Source organism: Aquarana catesbeiana, linkage group LG13 (assembly GCF_042186555.1).
Source record: "Aquarana catesbeiana isolate 2022-GZ linkage group LG13, ASM4218655v1, whole genome shotgun sequence".
Lineage (NCBI taxonomy): Eukaryota > Metazoa > Chordata > Amphibia > Anura > Ranidae > Aquarana > Aquarana catesbeiana.
In genome coordinates this window covers 131,588,961-131,609,762 of record NC_133336.1, presented here as the reverse complement: position 1 = coordinate 131,609,762, position 20,802 = coordinate 131,588,961, and the positions used below count along the sequence as shown (strand labels likewise).

The 20,802-nt window shown below is 44.5% G+C and overlaps 1 protein-coding gene and 1 pseudogene across 4 annotated transcripts in view; both read left to right on the top strand.

Annotated features, from left to right (window-relative positions):
- The window catches only part of CCDC32 (coiled-coil domain containing 32), a 62,171-nt gene that overhangs the window by 29,211 nt on the left and 12,158 nt on the right, over positions 1-20,802 (top strand). For all 4 annotated transcript variants that reach the window (XM_073609840.1, XM_073609839.1, XM_073609841.1 and 1 more), the window contains exon 2: positions 10,423-10,689. In XM_073609840.1, the coding sequence (XP_073465941.1) occupies positions 10,437-10,689 (253 nt within the window). In that variant the 5' untranslated portion in view covers positions 10,423-10,436. The remainder of the gene's footprint in view (positions 1-10,422; positions 10,690-20,802) is intronic.
- LOC141120665 (5S ribosomal RNA) lies at positions 16,631-16,749 on the top strand (annotated as a pseudogene).

The following is a 20,802-nucleotide window of genomic DNA, read 5'->3' as shown; positions in this document are numbered from 1 at the left end:
CCCCCACAATACTCTGCAATGCTGTGCAGTACTCTGCAATACCCCCACAATACTCTGCAATACCCCCACAATACTCTGCAATACCCCCACAATACTCTGCAATACCCCCACAATACTCTGCAATGCCCCCGCCATACTCTGCAATGCCCCCACAATACTCTGCAATGCTGTGCAATACTCTGCAATTCCCCCGCAATACTCTGCAATGCCCCCGCCATACTCTGCAATGCCCCCGCCATACTCTGCAATGCCCCCGCCATACCCTGCCATGCCCCCGCCATACTCTGCCATGCCCCCGCCATACTCTGCCATGCCCCCGCCATACTCTGCCATGCCCCCGCCATACTCTGCCATGCCCCCGCCATACTCTGCCATGCCCCCGCCATACTCTGCCATGCCCCCGCCATACTCTGCCATGCCCCCGCCATACTCTGCCATGCCCCCGCCATACTCTGCCATGCCCCCGCCATACTCTGCCATGCCCCCGCCATACTCTGCCATGCCCCCGCCATACTCTGCCATGCCCCCGCCATACTCTGCCATGCCCCCGCCATACTCTGCCATGCCCCCGCCATACTCTGCCATGCCCCCGCCATACTCTGCCATGCCCCCGCCATACTCTGCCATGCCCCCGCCATACTCTGCCATGCCCCCGCCATACTCTGCCATGCCCCCGCCATACTCTGCCATGCCCCCGCCATACTCTGCCATGCCCCCGCCATACTCTGCTATGCCCCCGCCATACTCTGCCATGCCCCCGCCATACTCCGCAATACCCCGCCATACCCCGCCATACTCTGCCATACTCTGCCATACCCTGCAATACCCTGCAATACCCCGCCATACTCCGCCATACTCTGCCATGCTCTGCAATACCCTGCCATGCTCTGCAATACCCCGCCATACTCCGCAATACCCCGTCATACTCCGCAATACCCCGCCATACTCCACAATACCCCGCCATACTCCACAATACCCCGCCATACTCCGCAATACCCCGCCATACTCCGCAATACCCCGCCATACCGAGCCATGCTCAGCTGTACTCGGCCTCTGTATGTGGCCAGGCTGTGGAAGTCGCACACATGTGGTATCGCCGTACTCAGGAGGAGCAGGGGAATCTATTTTGGGGTGTCATTTTTGGTATGTACATGTTATGTGGTAGAAATATTGTATAAATGAACAACTTTGTGTTAAAAAAAAAATGCGTTTTAACCACTTCCCGCCCACCGGCCGTCATACAACGTCCTTGACTTTGTGCGGAGATATCTGAATGATGGTTGCAGCTACAGGCATCATTCAGATATCGGCTTTTTCAGCCGGCGATTCCCTACACCATGAGAACGATCATAGCAGCTGTTCCACTGCTTGATCGTTCTTACGGGAGGCGAGAGGGGATGTCCCCCCCTCCCGCGCTTCTACCGACTCACCGCTACGATCGAAGCCAGGATCGTTTTTTTTTTTTTTTTTTTTATTTCAGGCTTCCCAGCCTAGAGGTGAGATGTGGGGTCTTATTGACCCCATATCTCACTGTAAAGAGGACCTGTCATGCCATATTCCTATTACAAGGATGTTTATATTCCTTGTAATAGGAATAAAAGTGGTCAAAAATTTTTTTTTTTGGGAAAAAAGCATCAAACTAAAATAAATAAAGTAAAATGAACAATAAAAAAAAATAAAAATTTTTTAAAGCGCTCCTGTCCCTGCGTGCTCGCATGCAGAAGCGAACGCATACGTAAGTCCCGCCCACATATGAAAACGGTGTTCAAACCACACATGTGAGGTATCGCTGCGATCGGTAGAGCGAGAGTAATAATTTTGTCCCTAGACCTCCTCTGTAACTCAAAACATGTAACCAGTAAAAAATTTTAAAGCGTCGCCTATGGGGATTTTTGAGTAGCAAAGTTTGGCGCCATTCCACAAGCGCGTGCAATTTTGAAAGGTGACATGTTGGGTATCTATTTACTCAGTATAACTTCATCTTTCACATTATGCAAAAACATTAGGCTAACTTTACTGTTTTGGTTTTTGTAAAGCACAAAACAGTTTTTTTCCCAAAAAAAACGCGTTAAAAAAATTGCTGCGCAAATACTGTGCGAGATAAAAAGTTGCAACGACCGCCATTGTATTCTCTAGGGTCTTTGCTAAAAAAACATGTATAATGTTTTGGGGTTCTATGTAATTTTCTAGCAAATAAATGATGATTTTTACATGTAGGAGAGAAATGTCAGAATTGGCCTGGGAGCTACAGAACGCCTGAAGGTGCTCCCCTGCATGTTGGGCCTCTGTATGTGGCCACGCTGTGTAAAAGTCTCACACATGTGGTATCGCCGTACTCGGGAGTAATAGCAGAATGTGTTTTGGGGTGTAATTTGTGGTATGCATATGTGGTGTGTGAGAAATAACCTGCTAATATGACAATTTTGTGGGAAAAAAAAAAAGTAAAAAAAAAACCTTGATTTTGCAAAGAATTGTGGGAAAAAATGACAACTTCAAAAATCTCACCATGCATCTTTCTAAATACCTTGGAATGTCTTCTTTCCAAAAAGGTATCATTTGGGGGGTATTTGTACTTTTCTGGAATGTTAGGGTCTCAAGAAATTAGATAGGCCGTCAGTACTTCAGGTGTGATCAATTTTCAGATATTCGCACCATAGCTTTTGGACTCTATAACTTTCACAAAGACCAAATAATATCCACCGATTTGGGTTAATTTTACCAAAGATATGTAGCGGTATAAATTTTGGCCAAAATATATGAAGAAAAATTACTAATTTGCAAAATATTATAACAGAAATGAAGAAAAATGCATTTTTTTACAGATTTTTCGGTCTTTTTTCTTTTACGGCGCAAAAAATAAAGAACCCAGCGGTGATTAAATACCACCAAAAGAAAGCTCCATTTGTGTGAAAAAAAGGACAAAAATTTCATATAGATACAGTGTTGCATGGCTGAGTAATTGTCATTCAAAATGTGAGAGCACCAAAAGCTGAAAATTGGTCTGGTTAGGAAGGGGGTTTAAGTGCCCAGTTGTCAAGTGGTTAAGGTAACAAACCTGTGACCAACATGACCCCCCCCCCCCCCGCCCAGTTCCCCCTGTATACTTACCTGATTCCAATCTCTTTCCAGCACTGTACCTGAGAGCAGCGGCACTGCTCTCTACTTCCTCACAGGACTCAAATGCAACAGTGGGAGTCATTGGCACCTGCTGCTGTTAATCACAGCCTGTGAGGTTGGAGCAGGGGACAGAGCTGAGCCGCACTGTGTGTGTCAACAGAAGCACACAGTGCAGCTAGGTTTCGAGCCTGCACAAGTACCCCTATAGCAAGCAGCTTGCTATAAGGGCACTCTGAAGGCAGGAGGAGCCAGGAGCACTGGTGGAGGACCTCAGAAGAGGAGAATCGGGGCTGTACAAACCATTGCACAGAGCAGTTAAATATGACATGTTTGTTTAAATGAATCAAAGAAATCAAACTTTTACAGTCACTTTATGAGCTCTGTGCAGGGAAGATCGGCATCTGAACCCAGAGAAGCTGCAGGCCAATAGACTGGAGATAAATTTAATTGTAATGCCTTATATTAACTTGTTCCTGCCCGGCCTAATGTACAGTGATGGCTAGGTGCAACCGCTCTTGTTATGGGAATACGTTGTATTCTCCCTCGGACACAGCACATCACCGATCAGGATAAAGGGCCAGTGACGTTGGCTCTTTACCATGTGATCAGCCATGTCCAATCATCGCTGATCATGTAAACAAATGCCGTTTATCTGCATTTCCTTTCCTTAGTGCTGTTACTGTCTGAGGACAGGAAAACCGATAACCGGCCTTCCTGTGACGGGACATTTACACTGATGATCAGTGCAGCATATCAGTGTCAGCCTCATCAGCACACATTGGTGAAGAAGAATTCAATATTATAGAAATGAAGAAAATGTTTTTTTCAAAAAAGCCCAGTAGTGACTCCCAATTGAAATACATTTTTTACTTCCTACTTCTGGGTATATTTATTATATTATTTGTTTGATAAGATATATATATATATATATATATATATATATATATATATATATATATATATATATATATATATATATTTCTATAAAATTTGTTTCACAGTATGAATGAACATCTTATAGTAGTGATTATCTGCTGTTTTTGTACTATAAAGGAAACCTGCAAAACCATGTTTTATTTATTTATTTTTATCTTTAACCACTAGCCTACCGCCATATGACGGTGGGACGGTAAGCCTCTTGTTCTGGGCGGACGTCATATGACGTGAGCGCGCAGCCCTGTACTGTTGGTGGCGGCGTGTCACCAAGACACTGCTCGTCACCGACACGTGATCGGCCGTGATGAAGTCACGGCCGATCACGAATGGTACATCCCCGCATGTCACGGCGCATGCGCGCGATCACGTCGGTGGCGGCGTGTTCCCGGGAACACTGTTCGTCACCGACGATAGTACACAGCCATTGGCCAGGGCTGTGTACCATGTGATCGGCTGTGATCCATTCACAGCCGATCACTAACTGTAAACAAAGAGCTGTCACTAGCTGTTACTAGCCCTTCTCTCCTCACACACCGTTTCCAGTGTGAGGAGAGAAGAGCCAGGAGCAGTGAGTTACAGATCTATGTTTAGTAGTGTCTGCACCAACACCACACCTGTCCCATCGCCCCCCCCCAATTGTCATCTGTCACCCAACAGTCACCCCATAAAAGTGCACCTGTCACATAACAGACTGCCATCAGTGACCATCAGCGGTGCAACCGTCACCCATCAGTGACCTGCCCTGTCAACCGTCACCCATCAGTGACCGTCAGCGGTGCACCCGTCACCCATCAGTGACCATCGCCTGTCAACAATCTGTGACCATCACCTGTCACCATCCTTGGCCTGTCACCCATCAGTGACCGTGCCCTCTCACCTGTCACCCATCAGTGACTGTGCCCTGTCACCCATCAGTGACCATCAGCGGTGCACCTTTCACCCATCAGTGACCGTCGCCTGTCAACTATCTGTGACCATTACCAGTCACCGTCCATGGCCTGTCACCCATCAGTGACCATTGCCTGTCACCCATCAGTGACCATCGCCCATCACACCATCATCACCTCTCAGTGAACGTCACCTGCCACCCATCGCACAGCCCATCAGTGACTGTCACCTGCCACCCATCTGTCACCCGTCGCACAGCTACCCGCCACACAGCCATGTCCAAAAGAGGATATACTAGTGAGGAGGCATTCCAGATCCTCTCTATGACTCATGAGAGCACCGGGAGTTCTCATCAGAGTCCAATTCTGATTCCGAATCAAATTCGGCATTTGAACCGATCGAGAGTAGTAATGATTCGGATGAAGAATGGGTCCCTCCTAAAAGGGCACGACACTCTGGAAACCAGGAAGCCGCCAGCCACCAGGATTATATTCCCAGGCCCAGTACCAGCTCTGCCGCCAGAAATAGGCCCCAGGAAGAAAGGCCCAGTACCAGTGCTGCCGCCAGCAATAGGCCCCAGGAACAAAGGCCCAGTACCAGTGCTGCCGCTAGAGATAGCGCCGCGCAGAAATGCCCAGGCCTAGTACCAGTGCTGCCACATCAGACCTGAGTACCAGCACAGGAAATTCAACTCCCCCAACTACTGGAGTGTCACATCCCCCAAGAACCAGGGCCACTACATACATGCCAGATGGTCTTGTCAACCCAACATGGCTGCCTTCCAACTCGGGATCACCAATTATTCCCCCTTTAACAGCACAGCCAGGTGTGCAGGCCAACACCCAAAATTTCACAGACATCAATTTTTTTCACCTGTTTTTGCCCGACACTTTGCTGCAATTCATTGTGGACCAGACAAATTTGTATGCCCAACCGTATATTGCCAGTAACCCCCAATCATCTTATGCCCGTCCGTTTGAGTGGAGAGATTGGAATTTGGAGGAGTTCAAATTGTTTTTGGGCCTCATCCTAAATATGGGGCTTACAAAAAAAAATGAAGGACATACCTATTGGTCCACCAACCCCATCCACCATATGCCCATGTATTCTGCCGCAATGTCCAGGTCCTGATATGAGATGATTATGAGATTCTTTCATTTTAATGACCACACCCAGTGCCCTCCCCGCAATCATCCAAATTCCGATAATCTATACAAGATTCGCCCACTGATAAATTTATTTTCCCAACGATTTGCAGAACTCTATGTCCCCGAGAAGAATATATGTGTGGATGAGTCCCTGGTACCATTTTCAGGCCGGCTAGAAATAAAACAATATATTCCTAGCAAAAAGGCCAAATACGGAGTCAAATTTTACAAGCTGTGTGAGAGAGCCACGGGATATCTATATGCGTTCCGCATATATGAAGGAAGAGATTCCCAGCTCCAGCTCCCTGAGTGCCCGGCCTACATGGGCACAACTGGAAAAATCGTATGGGACCTGGCTTACCCACTTCTGAAAAAAGGATATCATATATACCTGGACAACTCTTATACCAGCCTGCTCCTTTTCAGACACCTATATATCGAAAAAACCCTGGCCTGCGGAACCTCAAGAAAAAATAGGAAGGGCTTCCCACAATCCATAGTGAACAAAAAGCTGCAAAGGGGGGAAAGAGCAACACTGAGATGCAATGAAGTGCTGGCCTTGAGGTGGAAGGATAACAGGAACGTGCACATGATGTCCACCATTCACAATGACACTACAGTTGTAGTTCAGCGAAGACGAGGTCCCATTGAAAAACCGACATGTGTCCAAGACTATAATCTCTACATGGGGGGGGGGGGTGGATTTCAATGACCAAATGATTCAGCCCTATTTGTCAATAAGGAGGTCCCGATTCTGGTACAAGAAGGTAGCAATTTATCTAATCCATTTGGCCATTTACAATTCCTACATAGTCTACGCAAAATCCACAGAAAGCCCCGCCCCCTTCCTAAAATTCATAGTAGTAGCCACGTCCCTCATCTATCAACAAAGACCCCCCCCCTACCCCAGAAGACCTTCGTTCTGATGCTGTTAGCCGACTTCATGAACGCCATTTCCTGTACAACATTCCACTATCGGAAGCAGGCCGAAGACGGCAAAAAAGATGTTGCGTGTGCAGCAGAAGAGGTTTTCGAAAAGATACCAGCTTCCATTGTCCCCAGTGTCCCTTCCAACCTGGCCTTGGCATTGGTGAATGCTTCGAACTGTATCATACATCCCTAAATTATTAGCCCATATTTTCGCTGATCATTTTCCATGCTTCCCCAAATAACCATGCCACTGCCTTCAACGTGAACTGACCCTGGCCTGCTTTTTGACTATGCCTCTGCCTACCGTTTGGACTGCTTCCACATGAACTGACCCTGGCCTATTTTGTGACTATGCTTCTGCCCACCGCTTGGACTGCTTGCACGTTAACTGACCCTGGCCTGTTTTATGGACTATGCTTTTGCCTACCACTTGGACTGATCTGTTGCCCTGCTACTATAGTACACAGGGGTCTCGCATATGTGAGGGGCTCCAGAATAGTTTTTCCGGATGGAGAAAACAATTTTTTTTTGTTTTACTCCGGGTTTTGTAATTTCCGGATTAGGGTCTGGAGTCCGGAGGCTTCATAGAGATTTGGGTGGGTCAAAGCCTCTACCCCTGTGCACAGGTCTTACCCGATTGCGGCCCTCAGCCTGCTGCTGACGTACTGCCATCATGCCTTTGTCTGCCTATGAACGGACCACACCTCTGCCTGCTACCTGGACTATGCAAATAATTAGCTGTAGCAAGAGGCAGTATGTTTATGAAGGGCTGGAGAGCGGTACAATAATGAGTGTCTGCAGGTAACAGTGTACCAGGAACAATATTATGGCTGTGCTGTCTCTGCCTGGACAATTTCTATGGACAAATGCTTTGGCTGTGCTGACAATATCCTTGTGCTGACTATAGACAATATTCCTGCCTGCTGCCTGGATAATTACTATTGCAGTCGCTAAGCACATCCCTGACTGCTGCCTGGACCAGTGCTCTCTTCTGTGGACACTACTAAAAGCACAGGTAATACTTTTTTTTTTTTTACCCTTTCCGCAATAGAATTTATTTTGGATTGTAATTCTTGGTATGTACATGCTATGTGTTAGAAATATGAAGGGCCTTCAAAAATTATAGGTTGCCAGGAAATTATCTATGCAATGTATGCTCCTAGAACGCCTGATTGGTGCTACTTGGATGTTGGGCCTCTGTACGTGGCCAAGCTGTGTAAAAGTCCCACACATGTGGTATCCCCATACTCAGGAGGAGTAGCAGAATGTATTTTGGGGTGTCATTTTTGCTATGTGTTGGAAATATCTTTTATAAATGGACAACTTTGTGTAAAAAAAAAAAAAAAGTTTTTATTTTTTTTTCCACATTTTCCAAAAACTTCTGGAAAAAAAATAACCGTTCAAAAGACTCATTATGCCTCATAGATCATACGTTGGGGTGTTTTCTTTACAAAATGGGGTCATTTTGTGGGCAATTCCATTGTCCTGGTGCTCCAGGGCCTTCAAAAGTGTAATAGGTGGTTGAGAAATGAGTTGTGCAATTTATGCTCGTAGATTGCCTGATTGGGATACTTCAATGTTGGGCCTTTGTATGTGGCCAGGCTGTGTAAAAGTCCCACACGTGTGGTATCGCCATACTCCGTAAGAGTAGCAGAATGTATTTTGGGGTGTAATTTTTGCTATGTATTTGCTATGTGTTTGAAATATCTTATAAATGGACAACTTTGTGTAAAATAAAAATGCGTTTTCATTTTTTTTCCACATTTTCCAAAAACATCTGGAAAAAAAAATAACCATTCAAAAGACTCATTATGACTCATAGATTATACGTTGGGGTGTTTGCTTTCCAAAATGGGGTCATTTTGTGGGCAATTCCTTTGTCCTGGTGCTCCAGGGCCTTCAAAAGTGTAATAGGTGGTTGAGACATGAGATGTGCAATTTATGCTCGTAGATCGCCGGATGGTGCTACTTCAATGTTGGGCCTTTGTATGTGGCCAGGCTGTGTAAAAGTCCCACACATGTGGTATCCCCATACTCGGTAAGAGTAGCAGAATGTATTTTGGGGTGTAATTTGTTGTATGCATATGCTCTGTGAGAGAAATAACCAGTTAATATGACAATTTTGAAAAAAACAAAAAAAAACAAATCTTCCTTTTGCAAAGAATTGTGGGAAAAAATTACAACTTAAAAAAAACTCACCATGCTACTTACTTAATACCTTGGAATGTCTACTTTCTAAAAAGGGGTCATTTGGGGGGTATTTGTACTTTTCTGACTTGTTAGTACCTCAAGAAATGAGATTCACCTGATGTACTGAAGGCCTGATCAGATGTTTTCAATTTTCAGTGATTGGCACCATAGTTTGTAGACTCTATAACTTTCACAAAGACCAAATAATATACACTAATTTGGGTTATTTTTACCAAAGATATATAGCAGTATAAGTTTTGGCCAAAATTTATGAAGAAAAATTACTAATTTGCTAAATTTTATGACAAAAACAAAGAAAAAGGCAATTTTTCACAAAATTTACGGTCTTTTTTTATTTATAGCACAAAAAATAAAAAACCCATTAGTGATTAAATACCACCAAAAGAAAGCTCTATTTGTGTGAAAAAAAAGGACACAAATTTCATTTGGGTACAGTGTTGCATGACTGAGTAATTGTCATTCAAAGTGTGAGAGCACCGAAAGCTGAAAATTGGTCTGGGCAGGAAGGGGGTTTAAGTGCCCTGTATTGAGGTGGTTAAATAAAAATTTTCATCTCCAAGTCTGATGATACAAAGTTCGGCTTTAATGGTATATATATCTTTTCAGTTTATTCTTAGATTAGATTTGACATTTTGTTCCCTAACCATTTACTGGTAGCTGGTTATTTATATTTGCCACTACAGATAGCTATTTAAGAATATTTTTTTTTTACTTTACATAGTAACTAAATTTATACCCCACACCCTTTTTTTTTTTTTTTTTTTTTTTTTTTTTTTTTTATCCATTTGTTTTGATTCTAAGCTGAGGCGGTTGTACAGGAAACCCATCCACCCCAAACCTTATCAAATTTGGGAGGTACAACCCTGTTAGACTAGGTGGCATTATAGGGGGAACAGCCTTGTTCACCAATACTTTCCAGGCAGCTAATGATGGTGCTGAAGTCTTTTTCAAAGACAGGATAATAGGCTTCCTTGCATAGAAGAATAATAGTGTGTGGAGAATGTAAATGGCATTTGTAGGAGCTTTTAGTAGTTTGTCACTTCTTATTGACTTCTTGAGAAAAGAGAGAAGGGCTCCACTTGGTTTAGGTTATAGGAGAGACTAATAAAGAATGGACTGTTTGTTTATATTTTCTGTACATAAATGTGTATTTCATATAGTTGTGACCATGTGTAATGTTTTCTTCTTGCAGATTATTTTGTCTCCATGAGGATGTTGGAGAGCCTAGATTGCAGCGCTACTGTGTCTAGCCAGGATATGTGGTCTGAGATTTGTCCATTTTCTCCTGACACACAGGAACAAAGTCCTGAAGATTCCTTTTCAGACTCCTTTCTGGGCCCGATTACTGATGAACTCAACCCTGACAATAACAGAAGTGAATCTGAACTTAACTGCCACAATTACAGTGAAAAACCGTGGGCTCCATTACAAGACTCTGAAGTATACTTAGCATCTCTAGGTTAGTAGATATGAAGTTGTCTACTGATATAGTTATTCTGTTCTTTGTTATACTTTTAGAATTTCCATCAGAGATGTATACACATACATACAGTATCTCACAAAAGTGAGTACACCCCTCACATTTTTGTAAATATTTTATTATATCTTTTCATGTGACAACACTGAAGAAATTACACTTTGCTACAATGTGAAGTAGTGAGTGTACAGCTTGTACAGGAAGTCCCAGAGTTACGAACGACTCCTACTTATGAGTGGCCTCAAATGCCAGACACTTGTGCTCCATGCTGGTCCTGGATACCTTTCGAACACCTCCGGACACATTCCACACTGCTGTACTACACCCCAGATAACATAACAAGCACCCGGAACATCCCACATCCATGCACAGGCAGCAGTTACACTTACGAACACTTACAAATGCAGTGTTTCAACCGGAAGTTACATTTACAAATGCAGTGTTGCGGCTTACGAACAACTTCGACTTACAAACAAACCTACAGTCCTTTTTGTGTTCGTAACTCGGGGGCTGCCTGTATAACAGTGTGAATTTGCTGTCCCCTCAAAATAACTCAACACACCGCCATTAACGTCTAAACCCCTGGCACCAAAAGTGAGTACACTCCTAAGTGAAAATGTCCAAATTGGGCCCAAAGTGTTAACTACCTTAACCCTCTTGGGCATGGAGAGCTTCACAGGTTGCCACTGGAGTCCTCTTCCACTCCTCCATGACGACATCATGGAGCTGGTGGATGTTAGAGACCTTGCGCTCCTCCACCTTCCGTTTGAGGATGCCCCACAGATGCTCAATAGGGTTTAGGTCTGGAGACATGATTTGCCAGTGCATCACCTTTACCCTCAGCTTCTTTAGCAAGGAAGTGGTTGTCTTGGAGGTGTGTTTAGGGTCGCTATCATGTTGGAATACTGCCCCGCGGGCCAGTCTCTGAAGGGAGGGGATCATGCTCTGTTTCAGTATGTCACATTACATGTTGGCATTCATGGTTCCCTCAATGAACTGTAGCTCTCCAGTGCTGGCAGCACTCATGCAGCCCCAGACCATCACACTCCCACCACCATGCTTGACTGAAGGCAAGACACACTTGTCTTTGTACCCCTCACCCAGTTGCCGCCACACACGCTTGACACCATCTGAACCAAATAAGTTTATCTTGGTCTCATCAGACCACAGGACATGGTTCCAGTAATTCATGTCCATAGTCTGCTTGTCTTCAGCAAACTGCAGGCTTTTTTGTGCATCATCTTTAGAAGAGACTTCCTTCTGGGACGACAGCTATGCAGACCAATTTGATGCAGTGTGCAGCGTATGGTCTAAGCACTGACAGGCTGACACCCCCCCACCCCTTCAACTGCAGCAATGCTGGCAGCACTCATATGTCTATTTCCTTAAGACAACCTCTGGATATGACTCTGAGCACGTGCACTGAGCTTCTTTGGTCGACCATGGCGAGGCCTGTTCCGAGTGGAACCTGTCCTGTTAAACTGCTGTATGGTCTTGTCCACCGTGCTGCAGCTCAGTTTCAGGGTCCTTGCAAACTTCTTATAGCCTAGGCCATCTTTACATCTTTAAGTAGAGCAACAACATTTTTGTTTTTCAGAACCCCCCCCCACTCCACCATTATGTTAAAATACCGGGCAGCTGTCTCCCGCGAGCGCCGGGCGATCCTGTCATCCTGGGCCTGTCACCTTGTACTTGACTTTGCCTGACACAGAAGACAGAGCAGGCCGAATGGAGTGTGGCCGCGGCGCCAGCTCAGTCTGCTCTGTCGGATGTGATGAGTGATGACGACCTCGCCAGGCACAGGCCAGGCTGCATTGTATGGCACAGGCCAGGCTGCATTGTATGGCACAGGCCAGGCTGCATTTCATGGGCACTGGTAAATATTTTAGTACACCATCTGGTTCAGAATATTTTTTTTAATCGTACATCACGGGACACAGAGCCATAGTAATAACTATGTCGGTTATAGTCCGCCTTCAGGTGCTGGACACTGGCACACCCTAAACAGGAAGTTGCCTCCCAATATAACCCCTCCCACTACTGGAAGTTTCTCAGTTTTTTTTTTCCAGTGTCTAAGGTGTTGGTCACGAGTGAAGATGTGCTGTGCTGAGCTCCTCTGGAGCAATCCTTGCAGGGGCTAGCTATGCAGCCGGATCCATTCAAAGTGTCTTTTAGGCCGAATTGAATGGTACCCGGGCCTCATATCCGAAGAAACTAGGTTTTGCCTGGACTGCGGGATCCAGTACTTTTGGTGTTAAGGCCATAAAGTTTTACTGGCGGGTTGCTTTTTACAGGTCCAGGATTGTGGGTTCCCTGAGGGTCCCCGGTTCCTGAAGATTTAACGGAACCCACCGTTAAGATTGGGTCTGTTGGTTTTACCACAGAAAACCCTGCGGCGGGAATGGTAAGTGGAGTTTTTCTAAAGAATTTTTAAATTTTCTTATGAAATGTCTCCTTTAAAGTAAATGTTGTCATGCCTAAGTGTCACCACTGGGGGCTGCATAGAGCACGTACCTTCTCATGCTTTGCTCAGAGTCACGCTCAGCAGACTTTTTTTCCTCCGGCTAGCAGGCAGACTTCCGGTAAGTTTGGGGGGTAGCCTCATTTGAGGCTGTTCCTTATGCGCAGTTTCATTCCAGACTGCTGCAAAACAGTATCCTATCAACTTGGAACAAGAAGGTCCAAACTCTAGACTTCCCAATGCGTTTATCCCCCAAAGTGCGTCAAAGTCTCAGTTGGTGGTTGATATCCAAGAATCTTCAGCAAGGAAAGTCCTTCCTACCAGTTACCTGGCAGGTGGTGACAACAGATGCCAGCCTTCTGGGCTGGGGAGCAGTCCTGGAAGAAACATCTGTCCAAGGAAAATGGTCCAAAACAGAAATGACCTTGCCCATCAATATTCTAGAGATTCGAGCAGCATGCCTGGCCCTGAAGACCTGAACACTCAGATTACGTAATTATCCTGTCAGGATCCAATCCGTTAATGCCACAACAGTGGCCTATATCAATCACCAAGGGGGCACGAGAAGTTGTGCGGCTCAGAGAGAGATAAATCATATCCTATCCTGGGCAGAAGACAAGATTCCTTGCCTATCGGCAGCCTTCGTTCTGGGAGTAGAGAACTGGCAGGCAGACTACTTGAGTCACCAACAGTTGTTCCCAGGAGAATGGTCTCTTCACCCCGACATCTTACTGTCAAAGATGGGGAATTCTGGAAGTGGATCTGTTTGCGTCCAGGTTCAACAAAAAGATCGACAACTTTGTGTCAAGGACAAAGGATCTGCTGGCATGCGGAACAGATGCCTTGGTTTTTCTGTGGGATCAGTTTTCACTGTTCTATGCGTTCCCTCTTGCTTCCGTGCCTTCTTCGCAGGGTCAAGAAGAAAGGGAAGGAGGTGATTCTTGTGGCCCGGGAGATGGTTTGCAGAGATCGTAAAGATGGCGGTAGGGGATCCATGGATCATACCACTGCGGCCAGACCTTCTCTCGCAAGGTCCGGTATTCCACCCTACCTTACAAGCGCTAAATTTAACGGTTTGGCTATTGAGTCTGGAAGGCATATGTCTCCTGGTGTGAATCATGGGGTTGGCACCCCAGGAACTGTTATAGGTAGGATCCTTGAATTTTTACAGATGGCATTAGATATGAAGCTGGCCTTGAGTACTATCAAAGGCCAGGTGTCTGCCCTATCAGTGTTTTTTCAACGACCACTTGCTTCACGCTCTCTGGTTCGTAGTTTTAATCGGGGGGTAACGCGGATTAATCCTCCGGTTAGGTCACCCCTGAACCCTTGGGACTTGAATTTAGTCCTCTCTGCATCACAGAAACAGCCTTTTGAGCCATTACGAGATATTCCCTTGGTCCTTTTGACAAGGAAATTCGATTTTTTTTTTTTTGGTTGCCATATCTTCTGCAAGAAGAGTATCAGAGTTGGCTGCTCTTTCTTGTAAAGAGCCATATTTGATTATTCATAAGGATAAGGTTGTATAGCGTCCTCATCCTAATTTCCTACCGAAGGTAGTATCAGGTTTTCATTTAAACCAGGATATTATTCTGCCTTAATTTTTTCCAGAACATCGTTCTGCGGAAGAAAGGTCACTACATTCTCTTGATGTGGTGAGAGCAGTCAAGGTCTATTTGAAGGTGACCACTCAGATTCGTAAAACAGATGTTTTGTTTGTGTTGCCAGAAGGTCCTAAGAGAGGACAGGCAGCGTCGAAATCTACTATTTCTAAATGGATTTGTCAAGTGATTGTTCAAGCTTATGGTGTAAAGAGGAAAATTCCACCTTTTTCATATTAAAGCGCACTCCACCAGGGCTGTTAGTGCTTCCTGGGCAGTGCATCACCAAGCCTCCATGGCTCAAATCTGCAAGGCTGCAACTTGGTCTTCAGTCCATACATTTACCAGGTTCTATCAAATAGATGTAAAAGGTCATGAGGATATTGGGCGCAGTGTACTGCAGGCTGCAGTATAAGTCCTTTTAGTCTCTTAGTGCCCTACTTTTGTTGTGTCTCCCTCCCTTCAGTTGGCATTGCTATGGGACATCCCACATAGTAACTACAGTGGCTCTGTGTGCCGGCATGTACGATAAGAAAATAGGATTTTTTAATGGCTTACCTGTAAAATCCTTTTCTTTGAAGTACATTATGGGACACAGGTCCCTCCCTTCTTTTTTGGCATACATGTGTATTGCTTTGCTACAAAACTGAGGTACTCCCAGTAGTGGGAGGGGGTTATATAGGGAGTGGACTTCTTGTCTTAGGGTGTGCCAGTGTCTATCACCTGAAGGTGGCCTATAACCCACATAGTAACTACTGTGGCTCTGTGTCCCATGATGTACTTCAAAGAAAAGGATTTTACAGGTAAGCTGTTTTAAAATCCTATTTTTCATTTTAAAGCTCCTTCAGTGCCAGAGGCCTCCAGGCAGTCACGGTGGCTACCACCGTCGGGTTCAATTGAATAGGGGGAATTCTTCTGCAGTTCTCAAGGATCTGTCAGGAAGAGTGTCGAGACGAATGGGGGACTTCCACAATAGCTCCAGGGTACAAACTGGAGATCCAAGAGTTTCCGTCTCCTCGTTTTCTCAGATCAAACGTATCTAAGGATCCAGAGAAGAAGAAAAAAGTGATCATGGGGGGTACCCATGTAAGAACAGAGGTTGAGGTTTGATTCAAACCTCATTTTTTTCACGGTGCCAAATCTGAATGGACATTCTGGATCTCAAAAAAATATAATTCAATTCCTGAATATAACAACTCTTTTTCGTATGGAGTCAATCCAAATCGGTTATTTCCATCCACAAGGAGGATAATTTCTGGTGTCAATCGACGTCAAAGATGCATACCTCCATATGCCTCTTTCCTTGCTCACTAGTAATATCTACTTTTCAAGGTGGAAAATCTTCATTTTCAGTGTGTAGCTCTGCTTTCCGTTCCAGCTACGCACCTTGAGTGTTTACAAAGGTTCTGGCCCCTCTTCTAGCCAGATTAGGGGCCCAAGGTATAACGATTATGGTTTACCTAGTAGATCTGTTCTTGATAGAGAAGCCGGTAGCCCACTTAGACCAAAGTATGGTCACCACATTCAACTACTTGGAATATCTAGGTCAGATTCTCAACCTAGGAGAAATCTTCTTTAAAACCATAAAGAAGGCTAAAATACTTGAGTCCGATCATGGCTACACCCAGAAAAGGGTATTCTTACCCCAGGCAAAGATCAGCGCCATAAAGGAACTGATTTAGGTGGTCGAAGCAAGATGAATTTCTTCTTTTCAACTTTGCATGAGGTTGTTGGGAAAGATGGTGGCTTCATTCAAGGCCATTCCTTATGCTCGGTTTCATTCGAGACTGCTGCAAACAGTGTCCTATTGGCTTGGAACAAACAGTTCAAGCTCTACATTCCCAGTGTGTCTGACTCCAAAGCCTACGGCCACATCACCCTGATAGCGCCCGATCTCGTCTGACCTTGGAGGATAAGCAGGGTCGGGCTTGGTTAGTACCCGGATGAGAGACCACCTGGAAATACCAGGTGCTGTAGCCTGGGTGCGCCGGAGCCTCAGTTTATGGTTAATAGCCCTCTGATTCCTCCTGTATTGATTTGTATTGTAAGTGTACTGTCTGCCTTCATGTTGTAAAGTGCTGCATAAACTGTTGGAGCTATATAAATCCTATTTAATATTTATAATAATAATAATATCCAAAAATCTACTAAGGGGAAAATCCTTCCTTCAGTTACCTGGGAAGTGGTAACAACATATGCCAACTTTTTTTTGTTTAGGTTGGGGAACAGTCCTGGAAGAGGCAACTGTCCAAGAGAAGTGTCCCAGATCAGAAATGGCCTTGCCCATTAACATTTTAGAAATCCAGGCAGAGTTCTTGGTCCTGAGGGCCTGAACGTACATTTTACGGTATTGTCCTGCCAGGATTTAATCCCACAATGCCACAGCAATGGCCTATATTAATCACCAAGGGGGCACAAGAAGTTGTGCGGCCCAGAGAAAGGTGAATCATATCCTATCTTGGGCAGAAGCAATGTACTTTGCCTGTCGGCAGTTTTCATTCTAGGAATAGAAAATTGGCAGGTGGACTACTTGAGTCGCTAGCAGTTGTTCCCGGGAGAATGGTTCCTTCACCCCAACATCTTCCTGTCAATATGTCAAAAATGGGGGATCCCAGACATAGATCTGTTTGCGTCCAGGTTCAACAAAGAAATCGACAACTTTGTGTCAAGAACAAAGGATCCGCTAGCATGTGGAATAGATGCCTTGCTATTCCCGTGGAATTGGTTCTCACTGATTTTGCATTCCCTCCTATTCTGGCTGCGTCCACGACTTCTTCACAGGATCAAGCAGGAAGGGAAGTCATCAATTCTTGTGGCCCCCAGCGGGACCCAGGAAATCTTGGTATGCAAAAATCGTAAAGATGACAGTAGGGGACCCATGGACCCTACCATCACGGCCAGACTTTCTCTCGCAAGGTCCGGCGTGCCATCCTACTTTACAAACGCTAAATTTAACGGTCTGGCTATTGAGACCCACACTCTGAAGAAACGTGGGCTGTCAGGTTCAGTAATTTCTACCTTGGTTAATGCAAGGGAGACGGCCTCCATAAATATATATTATGGAGTCTGGGAAACATATGTCTCTTGGTGTGAAACCAGGAGTTGCACCCCAGGAAATAGGTCAAAGGTAGAATCCTTGACTTTCTGCAGATGGGGTGAGAAATAAGGCTGGCCTTGAGTGCTTTCTAAGGACAGGTCGGCCTTATCGGTATTATTTCAACTACCACTTGCTTCGCATTCTTTGGTTTGTAACTTTATTCAGGGGGTAACACACAGCTTTCTTGTAAAGAGCCATATTTAGTATTGCGTCCTCATCCTAACTTTTTACCAAAGGTAATTTCAGGTTTTTATCTAAACTAGGATATTGTTCTACCTTCATTTTTCCAGAACCCTATTCTATGAAAGAAAAATCACTACATTCTCTTGATGTGTTGAGCAGTCAAAGGCTACTTAAAAGCGACTGCTCAGATTCAGAAAACGGATGTTTTGTTCATGTTGCCTGAAGGTCCTAAAAGATGACAGGCAGCATCGAAATCTACTATTTCTAAATGGATTCGACACTTAATCGTTCAAGCTTATGGTTTAAAGAGGTAGTTCTACCCTCTCAAATCAAAGCGTACTTCTCTAGGGCTGTTAGTGCTTCGTGGACAGTGCATCATCAAGCCTCCATGGCTCAATTCTGCAAGGCCACAACTTGGTCTTCAAACCATACATTTACCAGATCCTTTTTGGTGGATGTAAAAAGACATGAGGATGTCGCCTTTGGGCGCAGTGTACTGCAGGCAGCAGTATAAATCCTCTGATCTCATGGTGCCCTACTTGGTTGTGTCTCCCTCCCCTCAGTTGGCATTGTTCTGGGACATCCCACATAGTAATTACTATGGCTCTGTGTCCCGTGATGTACGATTAAAGAAAATTTAGGATTTTTATAACAGCTTACCTGTAAAAATTCTTTTCTTTTGAAGTACATCACGGGACACAGAGGTCCCGCCCCTCTTTCTAGTATACACGTGTATTGCTTTGCTACAAAACTGAGATACTGCCAGTAGTGGGAGGTGTTGTATAAGGATCCAGAGAAGAAGAAAAAAGAGGCAACTTCATGTTTAGGGTGTGCCAGTGTCCAGTACCTGAAGGTGGACTATAACATACATAGTAATCACTATGACTCTGTGTCCCATGATGTACTTCAAATGAAAAGGATTTTACAGGTACACTGTTATAAAAATCTTATCTTTTAATTGTTTTCCTCCTCTAAAACCTAGGTGCATCTTACGGACAGGTGCATCTTATGGAGTGAAAAATACGGTGTGTGTGTATATGTATATGCACAGTGGTATAGTGGGTAGCACTCTCGCCTAGCAGTAAGAAGGGTCGCTGGTTCGAATCCCGACCACGACACTACCTGCCTGGAGTTTGCATGTTCTCCCTGTGTCTGCGTGGGTTTCCTCCGGGTACTCCGGTTTCCTCCCACACTCCAAAGACATGCTGGTAGGTTAATTGGATCCTGTCTAAATTGGCCCTAGTATGTATGAATGTGAGTTAGGGACCTTAGATTGTAAGCTCCTTGAAGGTGTAGGGACTGATGTGAATGTATAATGTATATGTAAAGCGATGCGTAAATTGACGGCGCTATATAAGTACCTGAAATAAATAAATAAATTATAAGTGTGTGTGTGTGTATATGTATGTATGTATGTATGTATGTATGTATGTATGTATGTGTATAGATATATATAAAATATTATTTTCCAGGATGGAAAAGGACCTGGGGGTCCTAGTAGAGGATAGGCTCAGCAATGGCATGCAATGCCAAGCTGCTGCTAATAAAGCAAACAGTAAAAGGGGGATCAACTCCAGAGATAAAACGATAATTCTCCCACTCTACAAGGCTCTGGTCCGGCCGCACCTGGAGTATGCTGTCCAGTTCTGGGCACCAGTCCTCAGGAAGGATGTACTGGAAATGGAGCGAGTACAAAGAAGGGCAACAAAGCTAATAAAGGGTCTGGAGGATCTTAGTTATGAGGAAAGGTTGCAAGCACTGAACTTATTCTCTCTGGAAAAGAGACGCTTGAGAGGGGATATGATTTCAATTTACAAATACTGTACTGGTGACCCCACCGCAGAAGAGAGTTTTTAATAAGACTCGTGGCCACTCATTACAATTAGAAGAAAAGAGGTTTAACCTTAAACTACGTAGAGGGTTCTTTACTGTAAGAGCGGCAAGGATGTGGAATTCCCTTCCACAGGCGGTGGTCTCAGCGGGGAGCATTGATAGCTTCAAGAAACTATTAGATAATCACCTGAATGACCGCAACATACAGGGATATACAATGTAATACTGACACACATAGGTTGGACTTGATGGACTTGTGTCTTTTTTCAACCTCCCCTACTATGTAACTATGTAATACTTTTAAAGTGCAAAAGGAGGGATTTGGGGTCTTTAAACCACCGATCCCTCCATAAAAAGGGGTACCTGTCACCACCTATTACTGTCAAAAGGGAGGTCTACTTTCCTTGCGACAGCAATAAAAGTGATCAGATTTTTTTTTTTTTTTAACCACTTCAGCCCCGGTAGAATTCACCTCCTTCCTGACCAGTGCGTTTTTTGCGATTCGGCACTGCGTCACTTTAACTGAAATTTGCGCGGTCATGCGACGTGGCTCCCAAACAAAATTGGCGTCCTTTTTTTCCCACAAATAGAGCTTTCTTTTGGTGGTATTTGATCACCTCTGCGGTTTTTCTTTTTTGCGCCATAAACAAAAAAATAGCGACAATTTTGAAGAAAACGCATTATTTTTTACTTTTTGCTATAATAAAGATCCCCAAAAAATATTTAAAAAAACATTTTTTTTCCTCAGTTTAGGCCGATACGTATTCTTCTACATATTTTTTGAAAAAAAAAATCGCAATAAGCGTTTGATTTGCGCAAAAGTTATAGCGTTTGCAAAATAGGGGATAGTTTTATGGCATTTTTATTAATAATTTTTTTTTGACTAGTAATGGCGGCGATCAGCGATTTTTATTGTGACT